The sequence below is a fragment of the Hyperolius riggenbachi genome, chromosome 12, assembly GCF_040937935.1.
Source record: "Hyperolius riggenbachi isolate aHypRig1 chromosome 12, aHypRig1.pri, whole genome shotgun sequence".
Classification (NCBI taxonomy): domain Eukaryota; kingdom Metazoa; phylum Chordata; class Amphibia; order Anura; family Hyperoliidae; genus Hyperolius; species Hyperolius riggenbachi.
Genome location: NC_090657.1, coordinates 232641758 through 232666488, shown reverse-complemented (window position 1 = coordinate 232666488; position 24731 = coordinate 232641758). Strand labels below are relative to the sequence as shown.

Sequence of the window (24731 nt, the reverse complement as noted above, 5' to 3'; positions counted from 1 at the left end):
ACCCAGCCTCCCTTAACCCTGCACCCAGTTACCCTTCACCCCGCCACCCTTCACCCCGCCACCCTTCACCCAGCCACCCTTCACCCAGCCACCCTGCACCCAGTTACCCTTCACCCAGCCTCCCTGCATCTAGCCACCCTTCACCCAGCACCCAGCCACCTTGCACCCAGCCACCCTTCACCCAGCACCCAGTTACCCTTCACCCAGCCATCCAGCCACCCTACACCCAGCCATCCAGTACCCAGCCACTATTCACCCTGCACCCAGCCACCCTTCACCCAGCCACCCTGCACCCAGTTACCCTTCACCCAGCCTCCCTGCAGCCAGCCACCCTTCACCCAGCACCCAGCCACTATTCACCCAGCACCCAGCCACCCTTCACCCAGCCTCCCTTAACCCTGCACCCAGTTACCCTTCACCCCGCCACCCTTCACCCCGCCACCCTTCACCCAGCCACCCTTCACCCAGCCACCCTGCACCCAGCCACCCTGCACCTAGCCATTATATACCCAACCACCTTGCACCCAGCCACTATTCCCCCTGCAGCCAGCCACCCTTCACCCAGCCACCCTTCACCCAGCACCCTGCACCCAGTTACCCTTTACCCTGCACCCAGCCACCCCACACCCAGCCACTATTCACCCAGCCACCCTTCACCCTTTACCCAGCCACCCTTTACCCAGCCACCCTTCAGCTAGCACCCAGCCACTCTTCACCCAGCCACCCTGCACCCAGTCACCCTGCACCCAGCCACTATTCACCCAGCACCCAGCCACCCTGCAACCCTTCACCCATCCACCCTACACCCAGCAGCCAGCCACCCTTCACCATGCACCCAGCCACCCTTTACCCAGCCACCCCTCACCCAGCACCCAGCCACCCTTCACCCTGCCACTCTGCACCCTGCCACCCTGCACCCAGCCACCCTTCATTCAGCCACCTACCCAGCCCCCCTTCAACCTGCCCAAGCCACCGTGCATGCAGACTCACCCTGCACCCAGACCCAGCAACCCTGTCCCAGCCACCCTGTAGTCGGACCCAGCCACCCTGTCCCAGCCACCCTGCCCCAGCCACCCTTCACTTAGACCCAGCCACCCTTCATCTATCCACCCACTCTTCACACTAACCTAGCCACCCTTGAAGGGAAAAAGGAGTGGGAGGGCGCACTTTCAGTGTTTGCCATAGGAGCCTTATTACCCAGATACGCCTCTGGGAATAGTGGAGCAATCTTATTGCTGTTTGACTTTTCACTGGACCCCAGTGATAGAGATCACACGCTGGACATTTACTGATACTGTTGGTCTAATTTACCAATTTGAAATTGGACATTTAAAGGGGAACTGAAGAGAGAGGTATATGGAGGCTGTCATGTTTATTTCCTTTTAATCAATACCAGTTGCCTGGCAGCCCTGCTGGTCTATTTCTCTGCAGTAGTATCTGATTAAAACCAGAAACAAGCATGCAGCTAGTCTTGTCAGATCAGACTTATAAGTCTGAACCACTGAAACACCTGATCTGCTGCATGCTTGTTCAGGGGCTATGGCTAATAGTATTAGAGGCAGAGGATCAGCAGGGCTGACAGGCAACTGGTATTGTCTAAAAGGAAATAAACATGACAGCCTCCATATACCTCTCTCTTCAGTTCCCCTTTAACAACGGACATTAATCATTAGTCATTTGCGTAGTGGGCAGCGCGGTGGCGTAGTGGTTAGCGCTCTTGCCTTGCAACATTGGGTCCTTGGTTCATATTCCAGCCAGGTCAACATCTGCAAGGAGTTTGTATGTTCTCCCTGTGTCTGCATGGGTTTCCTCAGGGCACTCCGGTTTCCTCCCACATCCCAAAACCATACAGATAAGTTAAAGGATACCAAAGGTGACATGATGAGATAGACATGGGTATGTACGGTGCCTAGCACACAAATGGCTATGCTATGTTCCTTTTTCTTTCTTTCTCTGTCTGAAAGAGTTAAATATCAGGTATGTAAGTGGCTGACTTAGTCCTGACTCCTGACAGGAAGTGACGACAGTGTGACCCTCACTGATAAGAAATTCCAACTATAAAACACTTTCCTAGCAGAAAATGGTTTCTGAGAGCAGAAAAGAGATAAAAAGGGTTAATAGTTAATAGATTTTATCTCTGGCATATGTCAATGAATGTGACATTGAGCAAAAACAATAAAACAGTTGAAACTCAAAAAGTAGATTTAAACATAAAATAAAACTGTGGAATATCTTAAAAAAGTTATTTTTAGGAGAAGGAAGATAGATACAATTGTTTATTTCATTAGTTTATTTTCGCCTCGGGTGTCCTTTAATTGGCTTACCTCTAAATTGGCCCTAGACCACGATACATACATAAACGTAAGACTATGGTAGGGATTAGGTTGTGAGCTCCTCTGAGGGACAGGTAAGTGACAATATACAGTGGTTTGCAAAAGTATTCGGCCCCCTTGAAGTTTTCCACATTTTGTCATATTACTGTCACAAACATGAATCAATTTTATTGGAATTCCACGTGAAAGACCAATACAAAGTGGTGTACACATGAGAAGTGGAACAAAAATCATACATCATTCCAAACATTTTTAACAAATAAATAACTGCAAAGTGGGGTGTGCGTAATTATTCAGACCCCTTTGGTCCGAGTGCAGTAAGTTGCCCATAGACATTGCCTGATGAGTGCTAATGACTAAATAGAGTGCGCCTGTGTGTAATCTAATGTCAGTACAAATACAGCTGCTCTGTGACGGCCTCAGAGGTTGTCTAAGAGAATCTTGGGAGCAACAACACCATGAAGTTCAAAGAACACACCATACAGGTCAGGGATAAAGTTATTGAGAAATTTAAAGCAGGCTTAGGTTACAAAAAGATCTCCAAAGCCTTGAACATCCCAAAAAGCACTGTTCAAGTGATCATTCAGAAATGGAAGGAGTATGGCACAACTGTAAACCTACCAAGACAAGGCCGTCCACCTAAACTCACAGGCCGAACAAGGAGAGCTCTGATCAGAAATGCAGTCAAGAGGCCCATGGTGACTCTGGACGAGCTACAGAGATCTACAGCTCAGGTGGGAGACTCTGTCCGTAGGACAACTATTAGTCATGCACTGTACAAAGTTGGCTTTTATTGAAGAGTGGCAAGAAGAAAGCCATTGTTAACAGAAAAGCATAAGGCCCGGTTCACATTAGCGGTCGCCGTCCGGAATCGCCGTGCCGGAGCCGGACCGCATGCGGAACGGACGCACGGCATAGCAATGAAAGTCTATGTGTCCGTTCACATGCGTCCGTTTCGTCCGGACCGGAGCCGGACCGGATCCGGACTCCGGCATAAGATCCAACATGCGCTATTTTTTGGTCCGGCTCCTCCGTCAGACGTATCCGGAGCGGAGCCGGACTGTTGCATCCGGCCAATAGAAACCAATGAGAAACGGAGAGCGCACAACACACTGGCTATAAAAACCGGACGTTCTACCCCACTTCCTATGCTTTTTCTAGTGGCCATTTTGGATGGGGACCACATGGGCCCAGCGTTCACAGAGTGGAGCAGCAGGGATTTCATGCTGGAGCTCTTTGGCAGCAACATGTCTGATGATATGTCTGATAACGAGGAGGTGAGGCCTTCTCCCCACATAGTAGTAGGTGAACAACAGGAAGGAGAGAATTCCCAGAAAATGACTGGATCCATGGTCCCAACTGCAGTCTCTGCATCCACGGATGGTCTCCACACGTCCACCTGTCTCCAACAATGACCCCAGAGCTTCTGCTGACCTCCCAGACCCCAGGTATTTACAGGTTGTTATCTCTTTAAGAAACCGGATCCGGACCGCAACCGTGTTCATACCGCACGGAAAACGGATGCAAACGGACCGGATCCGGACCTGATCCGGATAGGAACCGGTGCGGTCCGGACATCCGTTCCGGTTTTTACAAAACCGCAAGTGTGAACCGGGCCTAAAAAGTCCCGTTTGCAGTTTGCCACAAACCATGTGGGGGACACAGCAAACATGTGGAAGAGGGTCCAGTGAAAAATGGCGCCGGCTAAATAATAGCGCCCCCTTCTGCCCGATATGTGTTTAAAACGATATTTATCGTTTTAAAGCAGTAGGAGAAGTAGCGCCTCAGTGAGCGCCCCACTGAGGCGCTACACTGGCTATTGCTGAAATTCTGTCTTGTCCCCATGTTTATTGCCTGATGAAGCGGGCTGGGCCTGCGAAACGCGTTGCACTGTTTTGGGGTACTAATTAATAAATGTGATTGCTACTATTCAGACAGTCTTTCGTGTCTGCTTTATGGAGGTAAGTCCACCGCTTCCTCCCAGCAAATTTTAAAGTTTTTATCCACTTTTATCCTGCTGGCGCCTCTGTTCTCCTACTGCTATACCGTGTCCACCCCTGGTGGAGGGGTGATCTACCCCCTTTCGCATCTACAGAGAGCGACTTCTTATCCCTGAGCGAGGACAGGTCTAATCTCCTCACCTGCCTATACAGTGGTGGCCTCTGTGGTAACCCACGTTTGTGAGTATAATTTTCTCACGATAACCTTTACTTCATTTATGCTTAACATACTACACTATATTGGGCTCTCGGTTTCTCTACACTTTATCGTTTTAAAGGTTAAAATAGTGCAGACCTTTTGAACAAAATTTATCGTTTTAAAATTTTTTTTTTTTAATCCTGCCTGAACGATATTTATCGTTTTAATCCCTGCTTTGCTGCCGTTTGGAAAATATCTGCCCGCCGGCTTTAATGTTTAATAGCAAAGCCCCCTTAAACGCTAAAAACACCAAATTTGCAGGGAATGTTAAGAAAAAAATTGTGAACAAGAAAAACATTTTTTTTTTCAAAAAGACCTTATAGTTTTTGAGAAAATCGATTTTGAATATTCTCCTTCTGACCGTGGGAAAATTAAACGCCCGCCGAATTTAGCGGTTAATAGCAAAGCCCCTCTAAATGCCAGAAACACCAAATGTGTAGGGAAATGTTAAGAAGAACAGTGGGAACAAGAAGACATTTTTTTTTCAAAAAGACCTTATAGTCTTTTTTAAATATTGTTCAAATTCCCAGTATCTTTTTAACATATCCTGCAAATTTGGTGTTGCTAGGATTTAAGGGGACTTTGCTATTAACTGCTAAAGTCGGCGGGAATTATTTCCGCAGAAATGTCATTACGCGATTTAAATGGATAATTTTTCTCTTTGAAGATTTAAAATCGATTTTCTCAAAAACAATAAGGTATTTTTGGAAAAAAAAAAATTCTTCTTGTTCCCACTGTTCTTCTTAACATTTCCCTACACATTTGGTGTTTCTGGCATTTAAAGGGGCTTTGCTATTAACCGCTAAAGTCGGCGGGCTTTTAATTTTCCCACGGTCAGAAGGAGAATATTCAAAATCGATTTTCTCAAAAACTATAAGGTCTTTTTGAAAAAAAAAATTTCTCTTGTTCACAATTTTTTTCTTAACATTCCCTGCAAATTTAGTGTTTTTAGCGTTTAAGGGGGCTTTGCTATTAACCACTTCGCATCCCACATACAGTATAATCACGTCATTGTAAGTGGCTCTTGAAAGCCACATGACGTGATTATACGTCAGTTCCCTTTAAGGAGCACAGTACGCGTGCTAGCACACGTCTGAGCTCATTAACCCCCCTCCCTCTAACTACACTAATTAAGGGTGCCCACCCGGGGGTCCGATCCTCCAACCCCCTGCCCGATCCCCTGTAAGTTTTCTAACAACCCCCCCCTTCTCCTCCCACGCTGCGATCGGGCAAGCAGCATGGAGGATTAGCATGTAAACATACCTTACCTCGTTCCAGCGCGATCAGCCTCCCCTCCGTGCATCACCGCTGCCTGTGTCATTATGCCGAACGGATCAGGTCCCGACTTGATGACGTCATCAAGCCGGGACCTGATCCGTTCGGCATAATGACACAGGCAGCGGTGATGCACGGAGGGGAGGCTGATCGCGCTGGAACGAGGTGAGGTATGTTTACATGCTAATCCTCCATGCTGCTTGCCCGATCGCAGCATGGAGGTGAGGGGGGCATAATTGCTATCTGGGGACTATCTAAGGGGGAGAGGGGGCAGTACACACCTGGCCATCTATGGGAAGGTGGGCAAAGGGGAAAAACTCGGCTATCTATGGGGGCAAAGAGGCTATATATATGGGGGGGGGGGGCAATGACAAAACGACAGATCTAATTATCTATGGGGAGGGGGGGAGAATACAGCAGCACACCTGGCACTCTATGGGGGGGTCAAGGGGGCACATCTATATCTTTTATACTGGGGGAGGAGCTGATAAGGGGCACATCTGGGGGGGGGGGATAATGAGGGTGCTTTATTGTGGGCAGACCAAATTCGATCAGCTGGACAGTCACTGTTCTGTCATTGACCTACCTCAGCCCGGCGACCATATGGGCTGGAAAGCCGCCATCAACTGCACTCTCGTCATGGTGTGCACCAGTCAAGCACGGCCGTCACTACACAAACAGCTGTGTGTGGTGCGTTACACAGTGACCCATCCTTTACCCAGTGACCCACCCTTTACACAGCCACCCACCCTTTACCCAGCCACCCTTCACCCAGCACCCAACCACTATTCACCCTGCACCCAGCCACCCTGCACCCAGTTACCCTTCACCCAGCATCCCTGCAGCCAGCCACCCTTCACCCAGCACCCTTTACACAGCCACCCATCCTTTACCCAGCCACCCTTCACCCAGCCACCCAACCACTATTTACCCCGCACCCAGCCACCCTTCACTCAGCCACCCTGCACCCAGTTACTGTTCACCCAGCCTCCCTGCAGCTAGCCACCCTTCACCCAGCACCCTTTACACAGCCACCCATCCTTTACCCAGCCACCCTTCACCCAGCCACCCAACCACTATTCACCCCGCACCCAGCCACCCTTCACTCAGCCACCCTGCACCCAGTTACTGTTCACCCAGCCTCCCTGCACCCAGCCACCCTTCACCCAGCACCCAGTTACCCTTCACCCAGCACCCAGCCACCCTTCACCCAGCCATCCAGCACCCAGCCACTATTCACCCTGCACCCAGCCACCCTTCACCCAGCCACCCTGCACCCAGTTACCCTTCACCCAGCCTCCCTGCAGCCAGCCACCCTTCACCCAGCACCCAGCCACCTTGCACCCAGCCACTATTCACCCAGCACCCAGCCACCCTTCACCCAGCCTCCCTTAACCCAGCACCCTGCACCCCGCCACCCTTCACCCCGCCACCCTTCACCCCGCCACCCTTCACCCAGCCACCCTGCAGCCAGCCACCCTTCACCCAGCCACCCTGCACCCAGCCACCCTGCACCTAGCCATTATTTACCCAACCACCTTGCACCCAGCCACTATTCACCCTGCAGCCAGCCACCCTTCACCCAGCCACCCTTCACCCAGCACCCTGCACCCGGTTACCCTTCACCCTGCACCCAGCCACCCTGCACCCAGCCACCCCACACCCAGCCACTATTCACCCAGCCACCCTGCACCCAGCCACCCTTTACCCAGCCACCCTTCAGCTAGCACCCAGCCACTCTTCACCCAGCCACCCTGCACCCAGTCACCCTGCACCCAGCCACTATTCACCCAGCACCCAGCCACCCTGCAACCCTTCACCCATCCACCCTGCACCCAGCAGCCAGCCACCCTTCACCATGCACCCAGCCACCCTTTACCCAGCCACCCCTCACCCAGCACCCAGCCACCCTTCACCCTGCCACTCTGCAACCTGCATCCAACCACTCTTCACCCTGCACCAAACCACCCTGCACCCAGCCACCCTTCATCTAGCCACCCACCCTGCACCCAGCCACCCGTCATTCAGCCACCACCCAGCTCCCCTTCAACCTGCCCAAGCCACCGTGCATGCAGACTCACCCTGCACCCAGATCCAGCAACCCTGTCCCAGCCACCCTGTAGTCGGACCCAGCCACCGTGCCCCAGCCACCCTTCACCTAGACCCAGCCACCCTTCATCTATCCACCCACTCTGCGCACTAATCTAGCCACCCTTCAAGAGAAAAAGGAGTGGGAGGGCGCACTTTCAGTGTTTGCCATGGGCGCCTTATTACCCAGATACGCCTCTGGGAATAGTGGAGCAATCTTATTGCTGTTTGACTTTTCACTGGACCCTAGTGATAGAGATCACACGCTGGACATTTACTGATACTGTTGGTCTAATTTACCTATTTGAAATTGAACATTTAACAATGGACATTAATCATTAGTCATTTGCGTAGTGGGCAGCGCGGTGGCGTAGTGGTTAGCGCTCTTGCCTTGCAACGTTGGGTCCTTGGTTCATATTCCAGCCAGGTCAACATCTGCAAGGAGTTTGTATGTTCTCCCTGTGTCTGCATGGGTTTCCTCAGGGCACTCCGGTTTCCTCCCACATCCCAAAACCATACAGATAAGTTAAAGGATACCAAAGGTGACATGATGAGATAGACATGGGTATGTACGGTGCCTAGCACACAAATGACTATGCTATGTTCCTTTTACTTTCTTTCTCTGTCTGAAAGAGTTAAATATCAGGTATGTAAGTGGCTGACTTAGTCCTGACTCCTGACAGGAAGTGACGACAGTGTGACCCTCACTGATAAGAAATTCCAACTATAAAACACTTTCCTAGCAGAAAATGGTTTCTGAGAGCAGGAAAGAGATAAAAAGGGTTAATAGTTAATAGATTTTATCTCTGGCATATGTCAATGAATGTGACATTGAGCAAAAACAATAAAACAGTTGAAACTCAAAAAGTAGATTTAAACATAAAATAAAACTGTGGAATATCTTAAAAAAGTTATTTTTAGGAGAAGGAAGATAGATACAATTGTTTATTTCATTAGTTTATTTTCGCCTCGGGTGTCCTTTAATTGGCTTACCTCTAAATTGGCCCTAGACCACGATACATACATAAACGTAAGACTATGGTAGGGATTAGGTTGTGAGCTCCTCTGAGGGACAGGTAAGTGACAATATACAGTGGCTTGCAAAAGTATTCGGCCCCCTTGAAGTTTTCCACATTTTGTCATATTACTGCCACAAACACGAATCAATGTTATTGGAATTCCACGTGAAAGACCAATACAAAGTGGTGTACACATGAGAAGTGGAACAAAAATCATACATCATTCCAAACATTTTTTACAAATAAATAACTGCAAAGTGGGGTGTGCGTAATTATTCAGACCCCTTTGGTCCGAGTGCAGTAAGTTGCCCATAGACATTGCCTGATGAGTGCTAATGACTAAATAGAGTGCGCCTGTGTGTAATCTAATGTCAGTACAAATGCAGCTGCTCTGTGACGGCCTCAGTGGTTGTCTAAGAGAATCTTGGGAGCAACAACACCATGAAGTTCAAAGAACACACCATACAGGTCAGGGATAAAGTTATTGAGAAATTTAAAGCAGGCTTAGGTTACAAAAAGATCTCCAAAGCCTTGAACATCCCACAAAGCACTGTTCAAGTGATCATTCAGAAATGGAAGGAGTATGGCACAACTGTAAACCTGCTCAATCACAAGAAAATGTATGCGTGCTCTACGCCAAGCTTAACCCTTTCAAGTCTAGCTGTGCAAATCTGGCTAAAATGGCTTATCATGAGACATGCTCATGCAGAAATGCATCTGCTTTCGCATGCCAAACTTTGCAGGGTCAAAAACCAATACCGCGAAGCGGTTGCCCTGCGGGAATTAGTTCATGCTATACAGCACTATCCAGGAGCGCCTCGGGGAGGCTTCCCATTGCCCCCATACAACCGGGGGGCTGTGGGGCCCCAGGCTCTCTCACTGCCTAGGGACCACAGCAACACCCCGGAGGTGGAGGCTGGGTAGCGCAGACGACCCCCCCAAGCGTGGCCGGCGCCGGGGGGGGCCATCCGCACCCATCTCCCAAAAATTTAAAAACAGGCACTTACCTGAACGTCCATTGCGTTCTGCTGCTGCGCATTAACTTGGGGGCACTGCATGGGAAAGGAATGAAGTGTGGGTCACCCCGAGCTGTGGGGCTCAGGGCTGGCTCACACACATCACTCCAAGCCATTTTAGCCAGATTTGCACAGCTAGACTTGAAAGGGTTAAGCTTGGTGTAGAGCACGCATACATTTTCTTGTGATTGAGCATATTTGCATTCTGTCCTTTGGAGGCAGGTGGTGGATGGTTTGCTCTATAAGTGGGCTGTCTGTGCCTGTCCTCCCCCCCCCTTCTGGAGTGATGTGTGTGAGCCAGCCCTGAGCCCCACAGCTCGGGGTGACCCATGCGTCACTCCTTTCCCATGCAGTGCCCCGAGTCGATGCGCAGCAGCAGAACGCAATGGACGTTCAGGTAAGTGCCTGTTTTTAAATTTTTGGGAGATGGGTGCGGATGGCCCCCCCCCCGGCGCCGGCCACGCTTGGGGGGGTCGTCTGCGCTACCCAGCCTCCACCTCCGGGGTGTTGCTGTGGTCCCTAGGCAGTGAGAGAGCCTGGGGCCCCACAGCCCCCCGGTTGTATGGGGGCAATGGGAAGCCTCCCCGAGGCGCTCCTGGATAGTGCTGTATAGCATGAACTAATTCCCGCAGGGCAACCGCTTCGCGGTATTGGTTTTTGACCCTGCAAAGTTTGGCATGCGAAAGCAGATGCATTTCTGCATGAGCATGTCTCATGATAAGCCATTTTAGCCAGATTTGCACAGCTAGACTTGAAAGGGTTAAGCTTGGCGTAGAGCACGCATACATTTTCTTGTGATTGAGCACAACTGTAAACCTACCAAGACAAGGCCGTCCACCTAAACTCACAGGCCGAACAAGGAGAGCGCTGATCAGAAATGCAGTCAAGAGGCCCATGGTGACTCTGGATGAGCTGCAGAGATCTACAGCTCAGGTGGGGGAATCTGTCCATAGGACAACTATTAGTCGTGCACTGCACAAAGTTGGCTTTTATTGAAGAGTGGCAAGAAGAAAGGCATTGTTAACAGAAAGCATAAGAAGTCCCGTTTGCAGTTTGCCACAAGCCATGTGGGGGACACAGCAAACATGTGGAAGAGGGTCCAGTGAAAAATGGCGCAGGCTAAATAATGGCGCCCCCTTCTGCCCGATATGTGTTTAAAACGATACTTATCGTTTTAAAGCAGTAGGAGAAGTAGCGCCTCAGTGAGCGCCCCACTGAGGCGCTACACTGGCTATTGCTGAAATTCTGTCTTGTCCCCATGTTTATTGCCTGATGAAGCAGGCTGGGCCTGCGAAACGCGTTGCACTGTTTTGGGGTACTAATTAATAAATGTGACTACTATTCAGACAGTCTTTCGTGTCTGCTTTATGGAGGTAAGTCCACCGCTTCCTCCCAGCAAATTTTAAAGTTTTTATCCACTTTTATCCTGCTGGCGCCTCTGTTCTCCTACTGCTATACCGTGTCCACCCCTGGTGGAGGGGTGATCTACCCCCTTTCGCATCTACAGAGAGCGACTTCTTATCCCTGAGCGAGGACAGGTCTAATCTCCTCACCTGCCTATACAGTGGTTGCCTGTGTGGTAACCCAAGCTTGTGAGTATAATTTTCTCACGATAACCTTTACTTCATTTATGCTTAACATACTACACTATATTGGGCTCTCGGTTTCTCTACACTTTATCGTTTTAAAGGTTAAAATAGTGCAGACCTTTTGAATGAAATTTATCGTTTTAATTTTTTTTTTTTTTTTAATCCTGCCTGAACGATATTTATCGTTTTAATCCCTGCTTTGCTGCCGTTTGGAAAATATCTGCCCGCCGGCTTTAATGTTTAATAGCAAAGCCCCCTTAAACGCTAAAAACACCAAATTTGCAGGGAATGTTAAGAAAAAAATTGTGAACAAGAAAAACATTTTTTTTTTCAAAAAGACCTTATAGTTTTTGAGAAAATCGATTTTGAATATTCTCCTTCTGACCGTGGGAAAATTAAACGCCCGCCGACTTTAGCGGTTAATAGCAAAGCCCCTCTAAATGCCAGAAACACCAAATGTGTAGGGAAATGTTAAGAAGAACAGTGGGAACAAGAAGACATTTTTTTTTCAAAAAGACCTTATAGTCTTTTTTTTTTAAATATTGTTCAAATTCCCAGTATCTTTTTAACATATCCTGCAAATTTGGTGTTGCTAGGATTTAAGGGGACTTTGCTATTAACTGCTAATGGCACAAAATGTCATTACGCGATTTAAATGGATAATTTTTCTCTTTGAAGATTTAAAATCGATTTTCTCAAAAACAATAAGGTCTTTTTGAAAAAAAAAAATTCTTCTTGTTCCCACTGTTCTTAACATTTTCCTACACATTTGGTGTTTCCGGCATTTAAAGGGGCTTTGCTATTAACCGCTAAAGTCGGCAGGCTTTTCCCACGGTCAGAAGGAGAATATTCAAAATCGATTTTCTCAAAAGCTATAAGGTCTTTTTGAAAAAAAAATGTTTTCTCTTGTTCACAATTTTTTTCTTAACATTCCCTGCAAATTTAGTGTTTTTAGCGTTTAAGGGGGCTTTGCTATTAAACATTAAAGCCGGCGGGCAGATATTTTCCAAACGGCAGCAAAGCAGGGGTTAAAACGATAAATATCGTTCAGGCAAGACAAACAAAAAAAGTTTTAAAACGATACATTTTGTTCAAAAGGTCGGCGCCATTTTTTAACATTTAAAACGATAAATATCGTTTCATAATGTAAGTCAATGGTGCGCCGTTTTTATCTATCGGCGCTGGGTGCCATTTTTAACTGATTCATGTGGAAGATGGTGCTCTGGTCGGATGAAACCAAAATGGAACTTTTTGGCCAAAATGCAAAACGCTATGTGTGGCAGAAAACTAACACTGCACATCACTCTGAACACACCATCCCCACTGTCATATATGGTGGTGGCAGCATCATGCTCGGGGGGTGCATCTCTTCAGCAGGGACAGGGAAGCTGGTCAGAGTTGATGAGAAGATGGGTGGAGCCAAATACAGCGCAATATTGGAAGAAAACCTCTTGGAGACTGCAAAAGACTTGGGACTGGGGCGGAGGTCCACCTTCCAGCAGGACAATGACCCTAAACATAAAGCCAGGGCAACAATGGAATGGTTTAAAACAAAACATATCCATGTGTTAGAATGGCCCAGTCAAAGTCCAGATCTAAATCCAATCGAGAATCTGTGGCAAGATCTGAAAACTGCTGTTCACAAACGCTGTCCATCTAATCTGACTGAGCTGGAGCTGTTTGGCAAAGAAGAATGGGCAAGGATTTAGATGTGCAAAGCTAGTAGAGACATACCCTAAAAGCAGGGATGAGCAGAAACTATGCCAGTGCGAATTTACGCATCGTAGTTTGCATCTACGCATCGTAGTTCATAGGCGAAGTTTCAAAACTACGCTTACGAATTTACGCGTAGCAAAGTACTGCTACACCTAGCTTACGCCCACTATGCGTAGTTAACATGTGTATTGCGTAGTGAACTACGAATGCGTTACTCGCGTCTAATTTTCCGCATGCGATTGTATGCATACAAATTTACGCATTGGAAAGGTGAATGTACGCATAGAAGGGTTCCCAGTATACGCATTTATAAAGAAATTAATGCGTACAATTTTCTGCATACGTGCATAAGTATCCGCATACACTACGCTTCTCACTACGCGTAATTGCATATTTTAACGCATATTCTACTAAATGCATGCGAAGCAAATATTTGTTTTCGAAGCCGTAGTTTGGCGAAGCGTAATTGCGTAAAACTACGCGTATTTCCAGCGTAGCGAAGTTGGCTGACTACGACCATCCCTGCCTAAAAGACTGGCAGCTGTAATTGCAGCAAAAGGTGGTTCTACAAAGTATCGACTCAGGGGGCTGAATAATTACGCACACCCCACTTTGCAGTTATTTATTTGTAAAACATGTTTGGAATCATGTATGAGTTTCGTTCCACTTCTCACGTGTACACCACTTTGTGTTGGTCTTTCACGTGGAATTCCAATAAAATGTATTCATGTTTGTGGCAGTAATGTGACAGAATGTGGAAATCTTCAAGGGGGCTGAATACTTTTGCAAGCCACTGTATACTCTGTACAGAGCTGCATAGGGCATGTCTGCCTGCTGAGAGCCCGCCTGAGCTCACTTCTTGTGGTTTTTATGCTTTTATTGCAGTGACTGTAGCACTGGGGGCTTCACCAATCCCATCTCAAGGCCTAAGGTTACATAGTGAGCAGCGCTGCTCGCCAATTGGGAATTTTCGCTTTAAAAATGCGTTTTTAAATTTTGAAAAATTTCCACACAAAATAGTTGTATTTCTGCATTTTTCATTAAAATGTGAAAAATCGCTATTTTTACCACGAAAGCGCGGAAAACAATATTTTTACCGGAAAAAATCATAAAAAGCGTGGCAATAAAGAAAAACTATTTTTACTGAAACAATTTTTACAGCGAAAACCTGAAAAATCAATATATATATATATATATATATATATATATATATATATATATATATATATATATATATATATATATATATATATACTGTATATCACTGGCGTAACAATAGGGCCTGCAGCCCCTGCTCCCGCTCGGGGCCGTTTTGGAAACTAGGAAATAGGCGCCCATTCGCAGTGGGGCGTTGCGGTGCGACATAATGGACACATTGTAACGCGAAAAGTCACACAGCAATGTTACACCTCATGCGATGTTCACAGTTCACCCGATACGCTGCGATCTAACGGTGTGCGGCAGCCCCGCCCACTGCATACCGTACATTACCACATAACACGCGCATTAACAGTGATGGTGAACAATATTGCGTGCAAATTTTTGCCAAAGTCATTTTCGCTTTAAAAATGCTATTTTCTGCCGGTTTGCTGTGCTGCCCTTATATGCAGCTGCTGCTGTGATGTCATAATGGGCCACACCCTCTTGTGTTTCCTGCTGCAGGAGGATGAGGGTTGTGTTGTGGCTGGTTGCTATGGTAACACAGGTGACCAGGAAACACAAGAGGGTGTGGCCCATTATGACATCACAGCCGCAGCTCCATATAAGGGCAGCACAGCCCAGCAGACTGGCAGTCTTGTGTTGGCGTGAGCAGCGTGAGCAGCTAACGTTGAGCAGGATATCTTTGTTTTGTCCTCGTGTGACAAAATGCTTTGTGGATTGTTCCATGTTGTGGGACTTCTAGTCCTTCTTCAGCCCTCTTCAGGTAAGGTGGTTTATGAACATATGGCGGATGGCGAGGGCGGAGTTTAGTGGACATTTCCCAGGGTTAGTAGCAGGGGAGGAAGGGAAGGTGGATATGAAAAAAGGGCGCCTAGAAATCAACAATAGTAGATTAGCGCTAATTGTACCTATTTTCTACTCTTGCAGTGCTAATAATGATAGGAAGTATTGGTAATACATACTGATATTTTACTATAGCCCCAGTATAGGAATTATAGTTGCCCCAGTATAGGTAGCTAGTATAGTTGCCCCAATATAGGAAGTATAGTTGCCCCCAGTGTAGGTAGCTAGTATAGTTGCCCCAGTATAGGTAGAATAGTTGCCCCAGTATAGAAAGTATAGTTACCCCAGTATAGGTAGCTAATATAGTTGCCCCAATATAGGAAGTATAGTTGCCCCCAGTATAGGTAGCTAGTATAGTTGCCCCAGTATAGGTAGCTAGTATAGTTGCACCCAGTATAGGTAGTATAGTTGCCCCAGTATAGAAAGTATAGTTGCCCCAGTATAGGTAGCTAATATAGTTGCCCCAGTATAGGAAGTATAGTTGCCCCCAGTATAGGTAGCTAGTATAGTGTCCCCAGTATAGGTAGCTAGCATAGTTGCCCCAGTATAGGAAGTATAGTTGCCCCCAGTATAGGTAGCTAGTATAGTTGCACCCAGTATAGGTAGCTTGTATAGTTGCCCCAGTATAGGTGGCAAGTATAGTTGCCCCAGAATAGGTAGTATAGTTGCCGCAGTATAGGTAGTATAGTTGCCCCCGTATAGCTAGTATAGTTGCCCCAGTATAGGTAGCTAGTATACTTGCCCCAGTATAGGTAGTATAGTTGCCCCCGTATAGCTAGTATAGTTGCCCCAGTATAGGTAGCTAGTATAGTTGCCCCAGTATAGGTAGTATAGTTGCCCCAGTATAGGTAGCTAGTATAGTTGCCCCAGTATAGGTAGCTAGTATAGTTGCCCCAGTATAGGTAGCTAGTATAGTTGCCCCAGTATAGGTAGCTAGTATAGTTGCCCCAGTATAGATAGCTAGTATAGTTGCCCCAGTATAGGTAGCTAGCATAGTTGCCCCTTATATAGATTAGCCAGGTAGGTGCCCATAGTAGGTTCACCAGCCTGTCCCCCCCCCCCCCCCCTCTCCCTCCCTCCCTGCCTCTAGGATAGTCTCCGCCCTCCTTGCCTCCATAATATATATAATATAATATATTGCAACACAGCAGGCACCTGGATTATATTCTATTTTGGAAACTAGGAAATAGGCGCCCATTCGCAGTGGGGCGTTGCGGTGCGACATAATGGACACATTGTAACTCGAAAAGTCACACAGCAATGTTACACCTCATGCGATGTTCACAGTTCACCCGATACAATGCGTGAACAATGTTGCATGCAAATTTTCTCATTTTCTGCCGGTCTGCTGGGGGGATTAGATTGTGAGCTCCTTTGAGGGACACTTAGTGATATATATATATACTGTACAGCGCTGCGTAATATGTCGGCGCTATATAAATACTAAATAAATAATTAAATAATAATAATGATAATATGATGCAGCTGCTGCTGTGATGTCATAATGGGCCACATCTTCTTGTGTTTCCTGCTGCAGGAGGATGAGGGTTGTGTTGTGGCTGGTTGCTGTGGTAACACAGGTGACCAGGAAACACAAGAGGGTGTGGCCCATTATGACATCACAGCAGCAGCTCCATATAAGGGCAGCACAGCCCAGCAGACTGGCAGTCTTGTGTTGGCGTGAGCAGCGTGAGCAGCTAACGTTGAGCAGGATATCTTTGTTTTGTCCTCGTGTGACAAAATGCTTTGTGGATTGTTCCTTGTTGTGGGACTTCTAATCCTTCTTCAGCCCTCTTCAGGTAAGGCGGTTTATGAACATATGGCGGATGGCGAGGGCGGAATTTAGTGGACATTTCCCAGGGTTAGTAGCAGGGGAGGAAGGGAAGTATATATAAAAAAAGGCGCCTGGAAATCACCAATAGTAGATTATCAGTAAGTTTACTGATTTTCTACTCTTGCAGTGCTAATAGTGACAGTAAAATGTTAGTAATACATACTGATATTTTACGAAAGCTAAACCAAATCCTACTCTCACTCTGAACCCTCCCTTCACTGGTACCTAACCTGAAGACCTGAGCCCACTAACGCAGTTGTGCTCAGTAGTATCTGCTTCTGTCTACTTTTCAGCATCTGTAACATTGATGTGTTGCTGAAAAGCGGCCACAACTGCGCACAAATGCGTTAGTGGGATCAGGCCATAACCACTCCCCCCGGATGCCTAACCTTAACCACTCTGCACCCATGCCTGATCTTAAACACCCCCCACCAATGCCTAACCTTAACCACTCTCTACCCATGCCTAAACACCCCTTACCCATGCCTAACCTTAACCACCCCCCACCCATGCCTAACCTTAACCACTCTCCACCCTGCCTAACCTTAGCCCCCCCCACCCATGCCTAACTTTAACCACACCCCACCCCACCCATGCCTAACCTCAACCACTGCCCCTGGATGCCTAAGCTTAACCACCCCCCACACAGCTAACCTTAACCACCCCCACCGATGCCTAACCTTAACCACTCGCCTGGATACATAACCTTAACCAGCTCCACCCATGCCCATTCTAAACCACCGGCCAACCACAGCTTACCCCCCACACCTAACCTTATCCACCCCATGCTCTAACCTTAACTAAGCTTATCTCCACAGCTAACCTTAACCTCCCCATTAACATGTAGCCTTTACCAACATCCCCCCCCCCACTCCTTAACCACCCCCTTACCACCAACCCATTGAAATGGTTCTGCTGGTAAATGGGGGTTATAGCGGTGACATCCTGCCAACACTGGTAGCCTCTACCACTTCCACCCATGCCTAACTTGAACCACTTCCACCCACAGCTACATTGACCACCAACCCCACATCTAACCTCAACCGAACCCCCAGACGGCTGACCTTAACCTTCCCATGCAAATCTAGTCTTAACCATCAACCCCCACATGACTAACCTTAACCACATCACTAAACATAATCCTGCTAATGTACGGGCGCCCATCACCGGCAATGTGGGGAAACTTGAGCATCTGTTATTTGTAGCCATATTTTGCTTTGCAGACGGCCCGATGCCTGATATTTAGCGGGCGTCTGCATTTCCCCACATTGCTGGTTTTTTAATGGGCTCCTACGGCAGTGCCCACATTTCTGCTGATTAGCGGGCGGCCATGTTTCCTGTTTCCTGAGGGGAGGGTGGGACTTTCTACCAGTAATGACAGTTTATTGTGTATTAGTCTTCTAGAATGATTTCCTACAAGTATTGCACTGACCATTGTCTCTCTTTCCTTCCTACAGGTGTGGATGTCACCTCCATTAGTTTGGTCCCTGAGGAGATGTCTGTGAGCGCGGGGTCACGCCTTGTGATCCCATGTCGCTTTAACACCAGACCGAACAAGAATAACGTGGAGATGGAGTGGGGGATGGTGCCTGACAATGGGGGAGAGTACAGAGCTCTTCTTAACCTTAATGACGGCGCAGTGATCCATCGTGACCCGCGTACCGCGGTCATCAGACGCCTGGTGAGATCCGGGAGCTGCTCCCTGACAGTCAGTCCCATCACGACTGAGGACAGCGGCTTCTATGAGATCAACCTCCGCGTCGATGGTCACGTTTATGAACCCGCTCCGATCGTACACGTCAGCGTCTCTGAGACTTCAGGTAAGCGATATACAGCATGAAATGCTGACACTGCAGCACTGTTTATCATGATGGGGGAGAGAAAGCTGGGGATAATGTGGGGGAGTAGTGCAAAGCAACCAGTCACAATATTTGTGTCAAAAATAAGGGTAACTTCTGATTGGTTGTTCCTTTTTTTGTTTGTTTGTTTTTTATGCCCAACAATGAGTCGTATAGACAGTACATTGTATTTACATGTTGTATGTGGAGGTGGAGCTGGGTTGAGGGATGTCAAGCTGCTTATGTCCACTTTCCCATAATCCTCTGCAACCCTACATCTTCCATAGGAGGACCTTCCACCTCTACTTTACTGCCCAGCATTCTCCTCTCCCAGTGCAGTGAGGCCCCTTTCACACTGAATAGAATTCGCCTCTGTCCTGCGGGATTGGGACTTCACATTGGTTGCACATCTAATGCCTTGTTCTCTGCAACATGCTATATCTATCATATTCTTACACTCTTAATGGCAGAGGCCTCAAACTTGGTACAGTCGGTCAGTGGGTGACTGGGATTCACATTCTGAAAAGGGGGTGGAGCCACAAACAGCCAATCAGATTTGTTTAATTTCAGTCGGAAAATTTAAATTGTTGATGCCAAGGACCACAAAGCTCATAACCTTGGTTATACAGGGATTGTGTGTGTCAAGGTCTGAAAAAGAGGGCAGAGCCAACAACTAAATTTTTTACATGGGAAAATGTATACTGTAGCCATTCTTACACTGTTATTGGCAGGGTTCTCAAACTTGACACAGTTGGTCACTGGGTGACTGAGATTAATATTCAAAAAAGTGGGTGGAACCTACAACAGCCAATCAAAATTCACCCATTTTAAATTTTGAAAAGGGTGCAGACGGACAACAAACAGCCAATCAGATTTGTTTAATTTCAATGGGGAAATGCAACTTATCAATGCCAGGGACCCCAGAGCTCATAAACTCGGTCATTGAGTGACTGTATGTCAAGGTTAGAAATAGTGGGCGAAGCAAAACCTAACTTTTACATGGGAAAATATAAACTGCAGCCATTCTTACACTGTTAATGGCAGGGTTCTCAAACTTGACACAGTTGGTCACTGGGTGACTGGGATTAATATTCAAAAAAGTGGGTGGAACCTACTACAGCCAATCAAAATTCACCTATTGATTTTCAAGGGGAATATTGAAACTGCTTCCATTCTTTCACTGTTAATGGCAGAGGCCTCAAACCTGCTACAGTCGTTCATTGACTGGGGCTCAAATTCACTAAAGGGGGGAGCTACAAAAAGCCAATCAGATTTCTTTGCTGGATAAACTGAATGCAATCTTGATGCCAGGAACCCGAAAGCTCACAAACTTGTTCATTGAGTTACTGTGTGTGAAGGTTACGAAAAGTTTGTGGAGTCAAAACAGATTTTCATGGGAGGCGCCCATCACCAGCAATGTGGGGAAACTTGAGCATCTGTTATTTGTAGCCATATTTTGCTTTGCAGACGGCCCGCCGTTGCCTGATATTTAGCGGGCGTCTGCATTTCCCAACATTGCTGGTATTTCAATGGGCTCCTACGGCAGTGCCCACATTTCTGCTGATTAGCGGGCGGCCATGTTTCCTGTTTCCTGAGGGGAGGGTGGGACTTTCTACTAGTAATGACAGTTTATTGTGTTTTAGTCTTCTAGAATGATTTCCTACAAGCATTCCACTGACCATTGTCTCTCTTTCCTTCCTACAGGTGTGGATGTCACCTCCATTAGTTTGGTCCCTGCGGAGATGTCTGTGAGCGCGGGGTCACGCCTTGTGATCCCATGTCGCTTTCCTGTTAGACCGAACCAAAATAACGTGGAGATGGAGTGGGGGATGGTGCCTGAGAATGGGGGAGAGTACAGGGCTCTCCTTAACCTGAATGACGGCGCAGTGACCCATCATGACCCGCGTACCGCGGTGATGAGACGCCTGGTGAGATCCGGGAGCTGCTCCTTGGCAGTCAGTCCCATCACGACTGAGGACAGCGGCTTCTACAAGATCCACCTCCGCGTCGATGGTCACAATTATGAACCCGCTCCATCCGTATATGTCCGGGTCTCTGAGACTACAGGTAAGAAATATACAGCATGAAATGCTGACACTGCAGCACTGTTTATCATGATGGGGGAGAGAAAGCTGGGGATAATGTGGGAGAGTAGTGCAAAGCAACCAATCACAATATTTGTGTCAAAGATAAGGGTAACGTCTGATTGGTTGTTCCTTTTTTGTTTTTGTTTTTTTGGGCCCAACAATTAGTCTTATAGTAGATTGTATTTACATGTTGTATGTGGAGGTGGAGCTGGGTTGAGGGATGTCAAGCTGCTTATGTCCACTTTCCCATAATCCTCTGCAACCCTACATCTTCCACAGGTGGCCCTTCCACCTCTACTTTACTGCCCAGCATTCTCTGTCTGCTTTGCGTGTAACACTGACAACTCCTCTCCCAGTGCAGTGAGGCCCCTTTCATACTGAATAGAATTCGCCTCTGTCCTGCGGGATTGAGACTTTGCATTGGTCGGTTGCACATTGAATGCCTTGTTCTCTGCAACATGCTATATCTATCTTTCTTCTGTACATATAAAATTGGACATGTGTGTGTGTGTGTGCGTGCGTGTGTGTGTGCGTGCGTGCGACGCCTTGACTGGTTTCAATAAAACTTGGTATACAGATCCCTTGCTACTTGGGATGATATGTTCTGGGGGTCTTGTGCCCCCACTGTACATGTACATCTGGGAAATGCCACAACAGTCAATCAGATTTCACCCACTAAATTCCATTGTCAATGGCAAAAAATGTAAAAGGCTGCCATTCTCACGGTAATAAAGTCAGGGTCCCCAAACTTGGCACAGTTGGTCACTTGGTGACCGAGATAAAAAAAAAAATCAGGAAGTGGGAGGAGCATAAAACAGCCAATCATATTTCAGCCATTCATTTTGCATGGGAAAATGTAAACTGCAGCTATTCTTACACTGTTAATGGCAGGGTTCCCAAACTTGGCACAGTTGGTTGCTATGTGACTGGGATTAATATTCAGCAAAGTGGGTGGAGCCTACAACATCCAATCAAAATTCAACTATTCATTTTCAAAGGGACTATTTAAATTGCTGCCACTCTTCCACGGTTAATGGCGGAGACCTCAAACCTGCTACAGTCAGTCATTTGGTGACTTGTGTTCAAATTCAGAAAAGGGACAGACCCACAAATAGCCAATCAAATTTGTTTAATTGATAAACTGCTTCCATTCTAATATTACCGATGCCAAGGAACCCAAAGCTCACAAACTTTGTCATTGAGTGACTGTGTGTCAAGGTTAGAAAAAGTGCGCAGAGCCAACAACAAACACATTTTTACCTGGGAAAATGTATATTACAGCCATTCTTACACTGTCAATGGCAGGGTTCTCAAACTTTCCACAGTTGGTCACTGGAAGACTGCTGGGTGACTGGGATTAATATTTAGGAAAGTGGGTGGAGCCTGCAATAGCAATCAAAATTCACCTATTGATTTTCAAGGGTAATATTTAAATTGCTGCCATTCTTACACTGTTAATATCAGAGGCCTCAAACATGCTACAGTTGATCATTGGATGGCTGGGGTTCAAAAACCACTTAAGGACCGCCTAACGCCGATAGGCGGCAGCGGGTTTAAGTGGTTATTACATGGAAACTGCCGCTCGTTCGAGCGGCCTTTCTATGTCAGTTCACGGAGACTGTTTCCGTGAACAGTGTGTGAGCCGCCGATCGCGGCTCGCACGCCTAATGTGAACACGCGGGGAAGAAATCCCCGCTGTTTACATCAATACGGCGCTACTGCGCAGCAGCGCCGTAAGGCAGATCGGCGATCCTCGGCCTCTAATTGGCCGGGGATCGCCGTCATTTGATAGGCTGAAGCCTATCCTACAATGCGCAGGACGGATATCTGTCCTGCGCAGCTGAATGAGGGAGAGGGAGGTAAGGGGAAGGAGGGAGCGCTGAAAACGCTGCGGAGGGGGGCTTTGAAGAGCCCCCCCCCCCCCGCTCAACCACACGGAGTGGCGGCGATCAGACCCCCCCCCCCCCAGCAGGTCATCCCCCTAGTGGGGAAAAAAGGAGGGAAGTCTGATCGCCCTGCCGTGCACACGATCTGCGCTGCGGGCTGGAGAGCCCACGCAGCGCAGATCTGCAATAACAGCCCCGGTCCTTAAGTTGTTTTAAAAAAGTTGTTTTATTTTAATTGGAAAATTTAAGCTGCTTCCATTATCACATTATTGATGCCAAGGACCCCAAAGCTCACAAAGTTAGTTGTTTATATATTTTCAAGATGTAAGGATTCCGAAAAATTATAGCTCACTAAAAAAAATTGTTTTGGAGATACAATAATAGCTGTTAACAATAGACTGAAAAAAAATTGCTGATAAAATGTCATTTTCTAATTTTGTTTTCCTTTGATGGAACTGGTATCATAACTCTTGTTTTTAAATTGTTTATTGCTGTCTGTGTCTCCATGGATTTTCTGCATCACCCACAACATGGAATGCAGATAAAAAAAAATGCAGCTCTCTTAGCAGTGTGAAGAACCTCTGTGTGGCCTATACTCCTGCCTGAGCTCTTGTCATAGAGATCCAATCACTTCCTGGGATGCCACAGGTGACAGGAAGTGAGGGATATCTCCAGGGATGACACAGACAGCAATAAACAGCGTCACAGAGGTTCTAACTCTCCCCTATACTCTATAAAACTTAGAAAAAAAAATCTATCTTTAGCTGCACTTCAAGCAGTGGCGTAGCTACAAACCTCTGGGGCCCGATGTGGAATCTGGATGTTCCCCCCCCCCCCCATCAACAACAGCCCCCCCCCCTCCCCCGGCAACACCCGACGCACACACATATCTGAATCCCTATAGCCAGCTATAGGTCCCCCCAATATAGGTAGCCAGGCATAGGTAAGCCAGTATAGTTGCCCCCGGTATAGGTTAGCCAGGTAGGTGCCTCCAGCATAGATAGCCAGTATAGTTGCCCCCAGTATAGGTTAGATAGGCAGGCGCCGCCGGTATAAGTTAGATAGATAGGTGCCCCCAGTACAGGTTAGTTAGGTGGGTGCCTCTAATATAGGTAGCCAAAATAGTTGCCCCCAGCATAGCTTAGATAGGTAGGTGCCTCCTAGTATAGGTTAGTTAGGTAGGTGCCTCCAATATAGGTAGCCAGTATAGTTGCCACCTGTATAGGCTAGCTAGGTGCCCTGAATACAGGTTAGATAAGTAAGTGCCCCCAGTATAGGTTAGATAGGTAGGTGGCCCCCAGTATAGGTTAGATTAGGTAGCTGCCCCCCAGTATAGGTTAGATGAGGTAGCTGCCCCCCAGTATAGGTTAGATGAGGTAGGTGCCCCCCAGTATAGGTTAGATTAGGCAGCTGCCCCCCAGTATAGGTTAGATAGGTAGCTGCCCCCCAGTATAGGTTAGATTAGGTAGGTGCCCCCCCAGGATAGGTTAGGTAGGTAGCTGCCCCCCCAGGATAGGTTAGGTAGCTGCCCCCCAGTATAGGTTAGATGACGTAGCTGCCCCCCAGTATAGGTTAGATGAGGTAGGTGCCCCCCAGTATAGGTTAGATTAGGCAGCTGCCCCCCAGTATAGGTTAGATAGGTAGCTGCCCCCCAGTATAGGTTAGATTAGGTAGGTGCCCCCCCAGTATAGGTTAGGTAGGTAGCTGCCCCCCCAGGATAGGTTAGGTAGCTGCCCCCCCCCCACGATAGATTAGGTAGCTGCCCCCCCAGGATAGGTTAGGTAGCTGCCCCCCCCAGGATAGGTTATATTAGGTAGCTGCCCCCCCCCCAGGATAGGTTAGGTAGG

General features: G+C 47.5%; 1 protein-coding gene and 1 long non-coding RNA gene across 2 annotated transcripts in view; one reads left to right on the top strand and one right to left on the bottom strand.

Annotated features, from left to right (window-relative positions):
- Positions 1 to 24731, bottom strand: part of LOC137541811 (uncharacterized) — a 344602-nt gene that overhangs the window by 310227 nt on the left and 9644 nt on the right. The gene's annotated exons all lie outside the window — the stretch shown is intronic.
- Positions 1 to 24731, top strand: part of LOC137541149 (uncharacterized) — a 38848-nt gene that overhangs the window by 12035 nt on the left and 2082 nt on the right. The window contains exons 3-4 of the mRNA XM_068262303.1: positions 18531 to 18893; positions 20616 to 20978. Coding sequence (XP_068118404.1) covers positions 18569 to 18893; positions 20616 to 20978 — 688 coding nt within the window. The 5' untranslated portion in view covers positions 18531 to 18568. The remainder of the gene's footprint in view (positions 1 to 18530; positions 18894 to 20615; positions 20979 to 24731) is intronic.